This window comes from Marmota monax, unplaced genomic scaffold (assembly GCF_021218885.2).
Source record: "Marmota monax isolate L192 unplaced genomic scaffold, Marmota_monax_Labrador192_F-V1.1 WCK01_AAM20220418_F8-fsc00133, whole genome shotgun sequence".
Classification (NCBI taxonomy): Eukaryota; Metazoa; Chordata; class Mammalia; order Rodentia; family Sciuridae; genus Marmota; species Marmota monax.
Genome location: NW_026694821.1, coordinates 2,656,539 through 2,672,813, shown reverse-complemented (window position 1 = coordinate 2,672,813; position 16,275 = coordinate 2,656,539). Strand labels below are relative to the sequence as shown.

At 34.8% G+C, this 16,275-nt stretch overlaps 1 protein-coding gene across 1 annotated transcript; it reads left to right on the top strand.

The window, feature by feature from the left end:
• Nucleotides 1-101: 101 nt before the first annotated feature.
• On the top strand, nt 102-16,275 carry Fkbp14 (FKBP prolyl isomerase 14). The gene is made up of 4 exons (XM_046426065.1): nt 102-464; nt 4,503-4,654; nt 7,791-7,918; nt 13,890-16,275. The coding sequence occupies exons 1-4, from the start codon at nt 268-270 to the stop codon at nt 14,046-14,048; spliced, it is 636 nt and encodes a 211-aa protein (XP_046282021.1). The 5' UTR covers nt 102-267; the 3' UTR covers nt 14,049-16,275.

The window sequence follows — 16,275 nt, the reverse complement described above, 5'->3', positions numbered from 1 at the left end:
GGGACAGCACCACTAGCCAATGGAAGACCGCTCTTCCCAAGGGCCACAATGTAAGAACCAGTCAGGTCCCGCTTGGGTTTAACTCTTTAAGGTGAGTTTGCTGTGCGTGGGAAAGTTGTTGGTAGTAGAAGTGCCACGTCTCCGAAGAGGGGGGAGTCCTCAACTTGCCAGAGGTCCTCGGCCCTAATTCTTCAGCTAAATTTTAACTCTATGAAGTCAGGGGCCCTTTCTCTGTTTTCGTAGGGACTTCTTTCCAGCTCCAACAACATGAGGTTATTCTTGTGGAATGCGGTCTTGACACTGTTAGTCCCCTCTTTGAGTGGGGCTCTGATCCCTGAGCCAGAAGTGAAAATTGAAATTCTCCAGAAGCCGTTCATCTGCCATCGCAAAACGAAAGGAGGGGATTTGATGTTGGTGCACTATGAGGGTTACTTAGAAAAGGATGGCACCTTATTTCACTCCACGTAAGTAATTATGCCTCGCAGGTAAATTAATAAAGAACCCACCCGCCTACGCCAGCTGTCCTGCCAGAAAGGTTGGATATAGTTGGTTCTACTTCTCTTTTCAAAAAACTGAAATATCTAATTCCCTTCTTTGGGGGAAAAAAAAATTGTCTAAAGCCAATTCTGTATCATGAGGCCTTTGAAGGACTTATTGGGAACATGTGCTCTCCATAAAACTGTTAACTTTCTATTATAAAAATCATAACTAGAATCTGAAATTTTGCAGAAATATCCAGGGGTGTATTTAGGCTTAAAAGAATTTTCATGACTCAAACTCTGTTTCTTAGGGAAAATGAATTAATTCCATTTTTAATCTGGTGTAGGTGATATTTACTTAAAACTTTTCATAGCAACTTTAAGAGCCAAATACACAGTTGTTTATTTGCCTGTTTATAAAACATACTAATGCTATTTCATTGACCTATTTAACTTTTGTTTTGATTGATAACATTTTAGTCAATGCACAGACCATGATTTCATTAGTCTTGCTTCTGAAAATCAGATTTTAGTGATGGAGCAGGTGTAATTATAAAAGTCTTACAAGAAAGATTTTCAGGTGGTTATACTGTCATTTCCGTTCCATAAACAAAGAAATTGCAACATGGAACAGGTTTACAAGTGTAATGATTTCCAATCAGGCATTGTTTCCATTCATTTCATTCCCAAAGCGTTAAGTGAGCATTTCCTTCGTGTTAGGCCCTTTACTGGAGATTAAGAAGATGCTGAAAATTTGACTTCACCCATCTATTCATTTATCCATCTGTCAAACTCATTGAATAGCCATAAGTCAGGTCCTGGAGATGCAGAGATCACTAGAAGCAGGTTCTTGTCCTCCAGTAGTACATCATATACAAAGGAGAGGAAGACAAATGACTCAATGAGGGAAAGTACAAAACATTCAATGAAGCTTCATGGCCCATCCTAGACCCATTTTTCGATATCCTGCCTTTACTGGGCATTCAGATGCACTCTTGTGTAGGGCTTGGGAAAATTGAATGTCACTCTTGTATACATCCTGTTACCTCAGATAAAAAGTTCCAAACAGATATTGTGAGATTGCATTTTAAATTTTAAGTTATAAAAGTCTTACATAAAAACCCTTTTCTAGGTTTTGTGACTTTTTATTAGAAAATGTTCCAACATATGCAAAGTACAAAGAACAGTATATTAAACCCAATATTCCACTTTCCAGTTTCAAAAATTATCATACTGCCCATTCATTCTCCCCACTCCACCAAAATTTGATTATTTAAAAAAAAAATTTCGGACATCATGATCTCATTTGTAAATGCTTCAGTGTCTATCTCTGATAGACTCTGTATATTTCTCAGAATCAGAATATCAGTATTCAGCTTAAAAATCAATTAATGACAATACCTTAGTATCAAATATCCTGTCAGTATTTGAATTCCCTTATGTCTCCATCTTTTTTATTCTTGGTGTTCCATTTTGTTTTTGCAGTGCTGAGGATCAAACCCTGGCCCTTGCACATGTCAGACAAGGGCTCTATCACTGAGCTATATCTCCAGCCCTCAGTTTTCTTTTTAATACTGACACATTTTGATGAGAAAAGGGAGGCTGACAGAATTAATAACCTTCTAACCCATATCAGTACACATCAAGGTCTCAACTTGATACCTGAACTCCCTATTCCAGTCAGCATGGGTGCCTTTTAACAATATTTAGAAAAGTCTACGTATTTTGCTTTTATTACCTTTTCAAAAGTGGCCTTTCCTTTTGGGAGTATTTTAATTTCAGTTCAATAAGGTAAATGTGCTGACCTGAAGGAGACTTTTATTATAGAATCATTCACTGCCCAATACCACCAAGTAAGTAGAAATAAGAAACCAAGAAAATGAGCTTGTATGATATCTAGTGTGCTTGAGTATTATTCCTGCTGAGGCTGCTTCACAGGGATCCATGTCTTCAAAAATATTGTTCTAAGCTCAACTGGATCTGCTCTCTTGGTTAGAACCACCTTGGTCCTGGCTTCTGTCTTACTTTCTCTTTATTCCTGGCTTTCTCATCTACTCGGACTGGATTTTGCTATGTCTTGTTGGATTCTAAAAGTATGTCTATATGAGGTTAGTCATCAGAAATACTTGGTGGCCACCATGCTTCCCCACTGTGCTGTGCTAGCAGTTGCTGGCCTCTCTCACCAGCTCGCTCACACTGGGGACCCCAATGGCTCACATCCTGTCCCTGTGGTGGTGGAGGCAGCCTTAAGTTACATTCTTATTTCTAGTCTAATTTTTTTACACCTAGGCTAATTTCTTTCAGGTTGTAGGACCAAAAACTGGTAATGATTTTTGTGGTAGTCATGAGATATTATTTAGCAGTTTACTATTCCTGTTCTAGTACCTTATGAGGGGATTGTTGTCTTGCAGGCTACACATAAATGGTCAGAAGATGCTAACTCTGTTATGAAATGATTAACCTATAAAGCATATGTGCTGTTTCTAGAATCACAGTCTATATGGTAAATAGCTTAGCCTTATGAAGAAATGTGCCCAAATGTAGTTAATGTTGGATAAAAGATTGTTTCCTTCTTCTTTATTCTTTTCCTGGACTTACCAGATTTTCTAAGGTTGGTATTTTGTTTCTTTGATCAGAAAAGAAAAGAGGAAAAAAGTATCATTTACCAAGATTTTGTAAGCATGGTACCCACAAACCTAATAGAATGACTTATTATTCTCATCTATGAGATTATCTTTGAATACAGCAGTTTATTTATTTTACTAAAAGGGAGCTATTTGGGACTGAGACCTACTTAGCCCTTGAGGTCCCCAGGAGCTTAGCAGGTTGATTTTCTTATGCTGGCCTCTCTGATAATTCATGTAGCAGAATATCCTAACTATTTCCTTTCTCTCTGGAGCTTGAATAGCCTCTATTCCTGGCTCCCCTACAAATCCCCACATAGACTTTTCGGGAAAAAATTAGGCTTTGTGTGAGTGGTGACTCAGGGATGAAGAACATACTTTCCCACCCATCAGAACCATGAGCAGGCTGTATATCTCCTTAGGCTCTCATCCTCCTTCCCCATTGCAACTATTTTCCATTATTTTCTTCCTGGTCTGCAACCTAAGTGGTCTTCCTGGGACAGCATAACTTTGTGCCTAAGATCTTAATCTTCAGAGTTAGGAATATTTAAGGTCAAATACAGCACACTTAACCTCCATTTCCTCCTTTATACAAGGGGGTTATATGGTACAGTTGGCCCTGTCTACAGGTTCATGCATTCCCAATCATGGATCAGAAATATTTGAAAAAGAGTATGTCTGTATTGAACATGTTCAGAGTTTTTATCTTGTCATTATTACCTAAACAATATAGTATAACAACTATTTACATAGCACTATGTTTGTATTAGGTATTACAGGTACTCTAGAGATGAGTTAACATATACAGTAGGTTATATGCAAAAACTACACACTTGAGCACCTTTTGGCATTGGGAGGCTGGGGATAGAGGGATAGGTTCTGGAAGCAGTCCCCCAAAGGTACCAACCAATTATAGGATCATTGTTAGAGTTAAAAGAGGCAAATTTAGAATAAAACCTGGTACACAGTAAATGTACAAACAGTTGTTCATTATTATTATTCCCTCCACCCTTCTCCAGCTGAGTCAACTCTTATCAAATTTTCATCAAGAAAGATAGGTAATGGATTGAATTACTATGAAGTCAGGGGTGTGTGTAGGCAAAAAAAGAATAGCTGTTTTAGGGTTGGGGTTGTGGCTCAGCGGTAGAGTGCTTGTCTAGCCTATGTGAGGCACTGGGTTTGATTCTCAGCACCACATAATAAATAAAATAAAGTTAAAAAAATACAATAGCTGTTTTTATTAATTTCTGATGCTTGGTTGGACTAAATGAACCATATATTTTTTTTAAATTCCTAACTGGTTCTAATGTATAGAGCGCTTGCCTGTATGCATGAGGTCCTGGGTTCAGTCCCCAGAACTAGGGGGAAAAAATTCTAATATGTTTTCTTTCTCTCGTAGTCATAAACATAACAATGGTCAGCCCATTTGGTTTACCTTGGGCATCCTGGAGGCTCTCAAAGGCTGGGACCAGGGCTTGAAGGGAATGTGCGTAGGAGAGAAGAGAAAGCTCATTATTCCTCCTGCCCTGGGATATGGAAAAGAAGGAAAAGGTAATCACATTTTTATTTTATTTGCTATAGCACTAGAGTTCTTCTCTGAATTCAGAGACAGAAGTTAAGGTAACTACTATGTGTTTTTTTCTTTTCCCTAGAAAAAAATCGAGGGCTATCTACATTCCTTTAGGAAATATGATTATTTCTTGATAATCACTTAAAATGGCCAATTAAGGCCATAACAACAAAATGAAAAACTGAGCTAACAATGAAATGAGGTTCTGAAACCTTGAACTCTATTAATACTAATAGTAAACCACCAATATGGTAATTTTTAAAATTTTGTATAATATACATTTATTATTTGAACCATATTTAAGTACAGAGTTCAATGGCATTCACATCATTGTGCAAATATCATTGCCATGTGTCTCCTGAACTTTTTCACCCTCCCAAACCAAAACTCACCAATTTGTTTAACATTGAAAAAAGAAATATCACTCAATGTAAGTGTTTTGATGAGTCTAACATTTGAAATATAGATTATGAAGATACTGGTTATGGTTTGACATGTGGGCTGTATGTGGCTTACAACCACCAAGTCTCCCACAGCACAGCTCTTATTAGGGGTTCTTTTTATTCTCATTTTAAAATATATTTATAAAAGTTTCATTAATTTATTTAAAAATAATGGTGTAACTTGAAATGAATTAATTCTCTGTCACAAAGCAGAAGCAAGCCAGCTGACTGGGCCAAAGAACCTTCTTACCAGTTTGTTCCAGGGTAGATACATATACCTGGTGTTCAAGTGGGAACCCATGCAATTTCTTTCTTTTTTTTTATTTTTTAGATGTTGATGGACCTTTATTTTATTCATTTATTTATATGCGGTGTTAAGAATCAAACCCAGTGCCTCATACATGCCAGGCAAGCGCTCTGCCACTGAGCCACCACCCTAGCCCAACCCATGCAATTTCTAAAGGCTACTTGGTGATTTTACCAAGCTGCCTTTAGATGTTTGGTGTGTTAGTGCTATAATTCCCTTGTTTGGAATGTGATCTGAGGGGATAATCAGATATTAAAAAATTTGTCAAGAGGGGTATTCATCACTGCTACCAAAAAATTAGAAACAGCCTAAGTATGTATGTAATGATAAGACTTCAGCAAAAATAAATGTACCCCAGTTCCTAAAAACTAGCATTTTCCAAGATTTTTTTAAAATTAGATCAACATGTATAATATAAAAGTAGAAAACTTATAATATGTATACTATGGGAATAAGTATAGGAAAAACTATGTACACAGAGAAAGAGAATTATAAGAAAATAAATAAGAATGTTAACAATGGACTGTGATACTGGGAATTATATTTACTTCTGGTTCTCTCTTCCAAGTTCTCTACAATGAGCAAGTATTAACTATATAATAAAGAAAAAAAAGTTAAGTAGATCTCAGAACCAGATAGAGAACCACTCTGATATGATATAGATTTCTTAGGTCCTTAGGTCTAAGTTTAACAAAGTATGGATCAAGGTCTCTATCCCCAGTGTCCTGAGAAGGAAACTAGGTGCTTTATATGAATCATAACATATTCTAAAGTAGAAGTTATACTCATAGAATAGGATTTACTAGCCAAACTCAGTTCTTATTTTAATTATAGCCCTCTTCAGAGAAGAAAATTGAATATCTAGGAAACGTTTCTCTAAAGCTTGAAAGTATTTTTTTTCACTATCCTGTGTCTTTATTGTCTCAACTTAAATATTTATATATGTTGAATTAATCTATTAGTCTTTCTCCATACTGTATTAACTCATTTTACTTTATAACATGTAGAGATCTAAATTTGAGTCATCTTCAAACTTATTGCCGTGAAACTAATTCCCCTAATATGAATTTAACACTAATTTTTAGTCTTTTAGTACTTGCTTGCATGCCTCCTTGGAAAGATACCGGTTTTCTCACCGATCTAGTAATGCATGTCCCTTCTCTGTTTCCAGCTGGAAAGGTAAGCTGGAATGATAACAGTGTAAGTGTTGTCCCTTTAAAACTTGCAAATGCTCTTTTATGGAAATACAAGGGTGGGGGGACAACTAAGAAACATGTAACAAGTTGACCCAAACCTTTATATTAAATATAGTTAAGAGTAAATAAGTTTCAAACATCAATTGTCCCTGCTTCCCAAAAGGGTTTAATGTTGCTTTTCAGTACCCTGGGACTTTAACAAAGCTCTTTTCACATTTAAAGATCTGTTATCACCTTCTCAGAAGTTCATTTTAATTTCTTCAACATATCTGCAATTTTTGTGTGATGTTCTATATCAGAAGAGGTGTTTCCTAACTTTTTGAGAATTATGAATCTTCCTGCATTCTTTGTAAAGGTTGTTAGAAAATTATATCTCAGTAATGTACATTGAGAACTTACTATTTATCAAGCACATTGGTGAATATTTTATTTTATTGTATGGATTTTCTCCCTTCATCTTCCCAACAGACTCCTATTATCATCTGTATTTTACAAATGTAAGAACTGAGGCTTAGAGATGAGCTAATGTAAACTTCAATTCCAGACAGTATGACACCCAGGCTCACTCAATTTTAAACTGTCTCCCAGTGATAGAAATGATAGACCATAGTATGAATTTGTATGTCAGGTCTTTCTTACCTGAAAGTTAGTAAATCAATTGTAATATAATTAACTCTGAATTTTCTAAGACCCTTTAAGTCATTCTTGACATATAATACATAATATCTTAGTTATGCTTTAAATTTAGTATCCAGGTTATTGGGTGTGTGTGTGTGTGTGTGTGTGTGTGTATGTATGTATGTTTTTTTTTCCTTTTAATTGCCAAACCAAAAATAAGATACTTTTGCTGTACTTGTTTTGATTATTCCTTCCTTACTCTATTCTATTTGAGTGAAATCTAACTAGAGTACAAGTTGTCTTCATTATATGTGATAATCGTAGGTTGGCTTTCCATTTTAATCAGTTAAAAATATTTTGACCAGTACCATAAGTACCACTTGAATCAAATGTATGAAATATGATATGTCAAGAGCATTGTAATGTTTTGAGCAACCAATAAAAAAATAATAAATAAATAAATAAATAAAATTTGACCAGTACCATAAGTTTTCTTTTATTAAAACTTTTGTATATTTTAAATAAAATCTTCCTACCTCTTTTGTAATGACAGGTAAAATTCCCCCAGAGAGTACATTGATATTCAACATAGATCTCTTAGAAATTCGAAATGGACCAAGATCACATGAATCATTCCAAGAAATGGATCTCAACGATGACTGGAAACTCTCTAAACAAGAGGTGACCCTTCCTTCTGCCTACATTCCTACTTGTTGTTTGTTTGTTTGTTTTCGTGGTTCAGTTTTTTGTAAATATATTTTTAAAGAAAATTTATTTTTATTCAGGAAAATTTTTATTTATAAGTTTTCTTAAAATATTCATGCTGTGAAAGTTTGCTTTTTCATGGAAAAATCATTGTTTTGGAAGAAATATATTGAGACTTAAAAAGCACCATTTAGCACTGGGAATGTAGCTCAGGGGTAGAGGCTGGAGGGCCCATGTTCCATTCACACTCCTACAAAAAGAAAAATAAACACCATTCAGTCTTTTGCTTTTTTTCTTTCTCTCTGGTGCTTGGAATTCACTGTGTCTTGTTCTCACCTTGAGTCTTTGAAAACTGGTAACACAGTTCCCATTTGTAGTTACTGCATAAGAAACAGATGTTCTGAAAAGTATCTCATGTGAACACTTTCTGTTTAAAACTGCAGACTGGCTGTTAAATGCATTTGGTAGTCATTTCCTTGAGATTAGCGGCAAGCAACTTGTATGTCTAGTTTTGTTCAGCTTCACACCTGGAGAAAGGAGATGGGTTCTCCCCAGTAGGGGACCTTCCTCAGCTACCCCCAGTCCCACAGTATTTGGGTAGGAGGAAGGGCTTCTCTCTGTACCTCAGGCTTTTTCAGTCATCACTGATCATACTGTCTTAGCCTGGCTGCTGTGGAAGAATAAGTAGAGGTGGATATTTATCTCTATGTTATTTTTGGTTTGGGTTTTTACCTACTTACACTCTCTATGCTGGCCTGGCTGGTCAGATGTCAAGTCTTTTTTTAATGCTTTGGTCAATTTTATTCTAATGGCCAGGAAATGATTAAGTCTCAAATAAGTCAATTTTTTAAGAACCCTGGGGTCATGGTCAGCATCCACTAAATTTATCACACTCATAATGTTACCATTTATATGCCCTTTATATATCTATATATACATATATACAGAGATATGTAAATTTATATATATATATATATATATATATATATATATATATATACTGGAATTTCATTATATATATGTGTGTGTATATATATATATATATATATATATATATATATATATATACACATACATACATATACATACATATGTATGTGTTTTTTTCTTTTTTTAGTTGTAGTTGGACACAGTATCTTTATTTATTTATTTATTTTTATATGGTGCTGAGGTTCGAACTTAGTGCTTCACATGTGCTAGGCAAGCATGCTACCACTGAGCCACAACCCCAGCCCCCAATCCTCTTTTTTTAATCCAAGATAAATTACAATTTCTTTTCATTAAAAATTTTGAATATACAACACATTCACATGGTTTAAAAATCAACCCAAGTGGGCTGTGGCTGCAGCTCAGTGGTAGAGTGCTTGCCTAGCATGTGTGAGGCACTGGGTTCCATGTGTAGCACCGCATAAAAATAAAATAAGGATATTGTGTTCATCTATAACTAAAAAGAATTTTTTTAAAAAATTTTAAAAAATCAACCCAATATAAATTAGTAAATAAGAAATCTTTCCCTACCCATGTCCTTTTCTTCCCTGTGAGTCCCCATAACATCCAATTTCATTGATTTCTAGTGTGTCCTTCCAGTGTTTCTTCATGTGAATGCATGTTCTTATTTTCCTTTTTCCTCCAACAAAGGTAGCACATTATACATATTGTTCAACTTGCTTTATTCATATATAGAGAGAGCATCTACATTAATCCATAGAGTTTCATCGTCCTTTTTTCTTTATTTTAAACTATTTTAAACCACTTAAATGTGCAACATATGTTTGCATGTTGGGGGTCGGGGGAGAAGGAATTGAAACTATATAGACAGAGTGTATATTATTAAAAATGACAATACAGGTTGAATTGCATTATGGTGAATCTGATGAGGAATGGGGAGCAGTGTTTTGTTTATATTTTTAAACATCTTAATGAAAATAAAAAATTTTTATAGTCTAGGCATTTATCAGATTGGACTTTAATTTTTGAGACTGGAATTTCAGGATAAGGCTCAGTCAGTATTGCATATTTCTTCTATTCTTAGACATTTATTCAAGTATTTTACCAGAGCCACAATTAATCTGCTTTTAGGAGTGTCTGGACTTCTGACTCTTGATAGAAAAGAAGATCTAGTTCATTCAATGGATCAAAAGACATCTCTGTCTTCCAAATGCTCAGCTTTATTTAGATTCAGATTAACAACAGGCACTATGGATGGGTCACCAAGCCAAGCTGGTAGAGTAGCAGTGTTACTGGTCAGTCTGGGTCTATGGTCACTCTGCAGGCCACTCCTCAGCAGGTACCTTTTAGCAGAGCTCCTATTTTTGCAGTGGATTTTGAATAAACACCATCTGTTGAAGGAATGCAAAAAGGTCTTCTCAGAGGAATATTGGAAATTACAAATATTTTTTACACATGTTATGCAAGCAATAGGTAAACATCTTAAATTAAGAAAACAAGTTATCCCCACTGCCATGCTCTGTTTTAAGAGGTTCTGTGCAAGATATTCTCTAAGAAGTGTGGATCCTGTATTAAAGGCTTCCACGTGTATGTTTTTGGCACTGAAAGTAATTTGGAGTAGTCTTACACACAAGATTGATTTTTGCTGCTACTTCTGTATTAAAAATCAGATTTTCATATGCCTTTCCAAAGAAATCTCTTCATAGAATGAATCATACATTAGAATGTAAATTCTGTCTTTTAGAACCAATGGATTATTCCTTTTTGTTTGTTTGTTTTGCATTGGGAATTGAACCAAGGTGTACTCAACCATGGAGCTTCATCCTAGCCCTTTTTATTTTGAAACAGGTTCTTATTAAGTTTCCCAGGCCAGCCTTGAACTTGTGATCCTCCTGCCTCAGCCTCCAGAGTTGCTGGAATTACAGGCATGTGCCACTGCACCTAGCTAATCAGGATTATTTTAAAGCCATATGAGCAGCGGAAGAATTTGATGTGAGAAAAGAACTGGCAACTAGACAGCTATTCTTAGTACCAAAACTACTTCCAAACAGTAAAGGAGAGCAGGGTCCAAACAGAAGTCATCACTCTAGCCATTGTCAATCTTAAAACATTCTGGGAGCTAGGTTTGATTGTATATACTTGTAATCTCAGTTACTCAGGAAGGCTGAGGCAGAAGGATCTTGAATTTGAGACAGGAGGATCTCAAACTTAAAGCTAGCCTGGATAACATAGTGAGATCCTGTCTCAAATAAAAAATAAAAAGGGCTGGGAATGTAGTTCAGTGGTAGAAAGCTTGTCTGGCATTTTCCAAGGCTTTGGGTTCAATCCTCAGTATCACACACCAAAAAGAAAAAAAGAATTTTGAAACTGGGGGCAGACCTCAGGGGCAGAGCATATGTTTAGCATGTAAAAGGCCCTGGGTTCACTCCCTAGCACCAAAACAAACAAACAAACAAATACACAAACAAATAAGAATGGCAAATACACATCCCAACCATGCTAAAGAATTCCATGGTTGACTGCATAGAAAAAAAAAAAACTGGACAAATTTCAGTAGTGTCTTCAGTGGAATACAAATGAAAATGAGTAGCTTACTTTTATCAAACATATTGGGAAATGGTTTAACTTAATTATTTATATTTTATATTTTATTTTGCAGTGCTGGGCATCCAACCCAGGGCCTCATGCATACTAGGCAAGTGCTCTATAACCAAGATAACACTTCTAGCCCTATTTTTGCAAAATATAAGTTTTTCCTTATTTAGTTTGATTTTAGTATATAGTTGATTAAAATCTCTTGATACAAAAATTTGGAAAGATTCTAGGCAGACCTACCAACAGACATACCTGGACACTTCAGAATGAATAATTTTTCATTTCTATAATATTTCTTAGTTTGGATAATGGAAAGTGTAGCTTTTTATATTAAGTCAGGAAACATGTAGCATAATATGTTTAGAATCTCCTTTGATTATTGAGGGACCAAAAAAAATACATAAGAAGTTGATTATGAGCACATTTTTTCCTTTTCATAAGTTGAACTATAAAATTACAGTTTTGTAAACTAGAACTATAATTATGGAATCAAATCTTAAAAATTCCTGAAAGAGAAATGGGGAATGTAGGTCAGTGGTAGGGCACTTGCCCAGCATGTGTGGGACCCTGGCTTTATTCCCCAGAACTAAAAATAAACAAACAAAAATAAATCCTAGAAGATTTTGGTAATGATACTGATAAATTCAGGAAAGTTAATCAAGTACCTCTTGAGTTAAAAGTATATTTTACTCAATAGTTTTGGTGTTTTTCCATAGAAGATATTAGCCAAGTCTAGCAGAAAAGTAAAATATCTATAGCATACTTTGATGTTTAAAAAGTGATAGTAATTTCATAACCATTTTTAAGTGCTAGACAAAAAAATTACTACGTATTATTCTTCCCAATTAATTGAGGTATTTTGAAAGCTTCATTGAATAAAATATTATAAGGCTGAAGTTTAATGATTGTTTTGTTTTTGTGGAGCATACACAAGGAGGCCTTGTGTATGCTAAGGAAATGTGCTACCACTGAACTATATCCTAACCCCCCAAATTTAATAAGATTTTAATGTTAATTTTTACTCTGCTTAGAATAATAATAATTATTATTATTATTATTGTTATTATTATTATTATTATTATTATTTTGGTACCAGGGATTGAACTCAGGGGCATTTGACCACTGAGCCACATCCCCAGCCCTATTTTGTATTTTATTTAGAGAAAGGGTCTCACTGAGTTGCTTAGTACCTCACTTTTGCTGAGGCTGGCTTTGAACTCAAGATCCTCCGATCTCAGCCTCCTGAGCTGCTGGGATTACAGGCATGTGCCACTGCATCCGCCTAGAAATATTTTTAATAAGTTTTATACACCCTAGTTTAATTTCGTGTCTTAATTTGGATTTATGGATTTACTACAGGTACCCTGATCCAGGAACACAATCAGGTTTCAGGCTAGTTTGATACTAATGATTCTTAATTATACTGTGAGTATAGGACTTCAGTATTAAATGTATGTCAATGGGACTATGTGTGGAACTTAATAAATTAATAATTTTCTTCAGATGTGAAGGAGAGTGATAAATTTAGGGTCAGAGGATCTTAATGTACAGTTTAAGGATTAAAAAATGTTTATAATGGAATATTAGTCATAAAGAAGAATGAAATTATGACATTTGCTGGTAAAGGGATGAAACTGGAGAATATCATGCTAGGTGAAATAAGCCAGTCCAAAAAACCAATGCCTGAATGTTCTCTCTGGTATGTAGATGTTAACTAACCAACAACAAGGGAGGGTAGGGAAGGAATAATAGAAGTTCACTGGATTAGACAAAAAAGGAATGAAGGAAAGGGAGAGGGGAAGGGAATAGGAAAGACAGTAGAATGAATCAGACAAAACTTCCCTTTGCTTATGTATGAATACGTAACCAGTGTAACTCCACATTATGTACAACCACAAAAATGGGATCTTAATTGGAATGGGTTGTACTCTATGTATGCATAATACGTCAAAATGCACTCCACTGTTAGGTATATTTAAAAACAACAAATAAAAAATGTTTATAAATTAGTTGCTAACTGTGGATTATGAGATTAAATGTCAACTTTCAAGTGTAAAATTACAAGAATAAAAGTGAGTTCTACGTCTGACACAAGCAAACAAAAAAGTAGGTACTGTGTGTTCATGGTGTGTGTTTGAGATAATAAAAACCTGCCATTTGATGTAAGATTTATATGTGTAAGCTTATCTTTGCCTCAGCAATATTTTGTGTCTCTACCATGGTAGTATAACAACAGTTTTTAAGGGGTAAAAACTCTTATAATTCTCTTACTAGTGCAATAAAGCATAAAGAAATTGGCACTTTATATATTATTTAAATGAACTACCAGTCAATGTCTATGATATTGATTAACAGTGTGGTATCTTCTTCATCAAAGTTGTTAATGAGATTTTTTATTTTGTAGGTTAAAGTGTATTTAAAGAAAGAGTTTGAAAAGCATGGTGCAGTGGTGAATGAGAGTCATCATGATGTTTTGGTGGAGGATATTTTTGATAAAGAAGATGAAGACAAAGATGGATTTATATCTGCCAGAGAATTTACATATACACATGATGAGTTGTAGAGATATGTCTGCCAATGTTATAGAACATTCATCTTTAAAGAGAAGGCTGTTGTCCTTAAAGACTTATTTTTTAACATCATTCTGGTTTTTGTGTGTGTGTGTGTGTGTATACACACACACACACACACACACACACACATATATATATATATATATATATATATAATTTTTCTGGCTATGATCTAAAGAACCCCTCAGGGTTTCCAAGTACTCGTTTCTTTGGGGTAAGTTATTGGGGAAAAAACAACTAATTTGTCTTTGAATAGAAGACTTCTGGGCCATTTTCTGCTTTCACATATGAAGCCTTCTTTTACTTGTTTTGTTGCAATTTGAAAATATTGTAACTGGGAACATGGCACAGCATGAGACCAGGCTATAGCATAAATTAGCCCCCTTCATTTTTGCTTCCCTCTATTTTCTCAAAGTTAGATACTGACATATTTGAAAAACCTTTTGCAATAGCCCAGGGCTTGCCCTTTACAGGTTATAATGAAAGAGTTTGTCTTTGACTGCCTCTGAATCTCTGCTTGAGGACAGAATGAAAAGGGTGGACTTTTATTTGTTGACAGCTACTGTTTTACTAAGGAGGTGTGCAATGCTGAAGTAAGAGTTGGGAACTAGGAGCAGATGTGCATTGGAATATTCTGCCTAAGACTTAGGCTTCATAGAGTTGGATTCCTCATGACTAATGGCCTGTTAAGATAAATGGACAAATCATTTATATGTTTCTTTATTTATAATGAAATACCAAATTATTGTAGTTGTGGTAAAAAGTTTGTATTATATCCAATGTTTACTTTTTAAGCCTAGCAGATTACTCTCCTGGTTCTTTAATGAATACAGTTTACAACAAGTAGATTATTGCATAATAATGTTGTATTATAAGATAAATTAATAAGCCAACAAATTTTTCGCATTTATGACTCATCAAAAAGTGAGGTAGACCTTTAGCAGCTACTATTGAATAGACACCTATCCTGGTTTTAAAAAGTAATGATTTTTATAATATTATCTCAAATTGACTTTTATCCTTAATATTTAAGAAAGAAGTCCCCAGATCTTCATTTACTAGGAATAGTCCCTTATAGTTTACAAAATCATCAAGTGCATTATTGTTATTAGTTTGTGTGTGTGCTGCTGGGTGTAGAATCCAGGGCGACGCACACTTGAGGCAAACTCTCTGCCACTAAATTTTACTCCCCTCCCATCAAGTGCATTATATTGTCTTTGATTCTCGTTGCTCTGAAGTCTATGCAATAAGCTGGATCTTACAGTTTCTACTTAGAGATGAGAAAACCGTCATTCCAAGAGATGGATTATTATGTCCAAGGTCAACAGTTAACATGTAGAACCAGTTTACAGTCCCTAAATTCGGTGTCTTTCTGCTGCCCTCTACTAACGAAAGACTGGGTAAATCTGTTTGAATCCATTGTAGCTAGGGTCCTTATCCTTTGAAACTGTTCCCTGGTTGTTTCTGGAGAATTAGAATTTTCCCCATGATTCAGGAATGGCCCTGACTTCATAGAAAATCTCAGGATTGGCTCTGAATTGCCTCAGATACCCCAAACAGTGAGAGGTTCCAGATGTTATGTTACCTTCGTTCTTTTATTCCTATTTACTTCCATTTTTTAAAAGAATTATGAACAATTATATATATGCTGCTTTCACTGATTACATATTGATATTTTTCTCAATAACACATGGAATTCTTAGAAGGCTATATACTACAACACCTTTCTCTGAATAAATCACTTCTATCTTGAAAATTATTAAGTCATTACTCCATTTTCCTGCACCTGGAGAGGTTCTAAGTCAAGATACAGAAAGCATCATGTTGAATCACAAAGGAAAGTAGCTTGACCCGTGGTGCTACTTTGTATAGACATTACTGATGTCATCTATGTGACAGTGAGAAAAGTAAAATAAATTTTGATTATTTCGGAAGCATATTTTTTTATCTTGTGTGAATTTTTATCAAGTCTCATCTAAACATTTGTACTTAAGTACAAAATGAAAACTTATACATATATTGTGGTTGTGTTTAAGTTGTCTGCATTTTTGGTTTAGCTGTACCTTTGTACCCTTCCATTAGTAGGAGTGATCTGACATGAACTGTGACTTCACATGTATATAATTTGACTCACTGTTACTGTTCTGTGTGTCATATTTAAGTTTATATGACTATGTTGTAGTATTTTTTTCAAAATAAAGTTTATTTGGGAAATAA

What these genes read in the sequence shown, in the direction of transcription:
- Fkbp14 (XM_046426065.1), top strand. Translation starts at nt 268, where the DNA reads ATGAGGTTATTCTTGTGGAATGCGGTCTTGACACTGTTAGTCCCCTCT. An exon ending in GGCACCTTATTTCACTCCAC is followed by an intron (nt 465 to 4,502) that starts GTAAGTAATTAT and finishes TTTCTCTCGTAG; the next exon opens with TCATAAACATAACAATGGTC. An exon ending in ATATGGAAAAGAAGGAAAAG is followed by an intron (nt 4,655 to 7,790) that starts GTAATCACATTT and finishes TTGTAATGACAG; the next exon opens with GTAAAATTCCCCCAGAGAGT.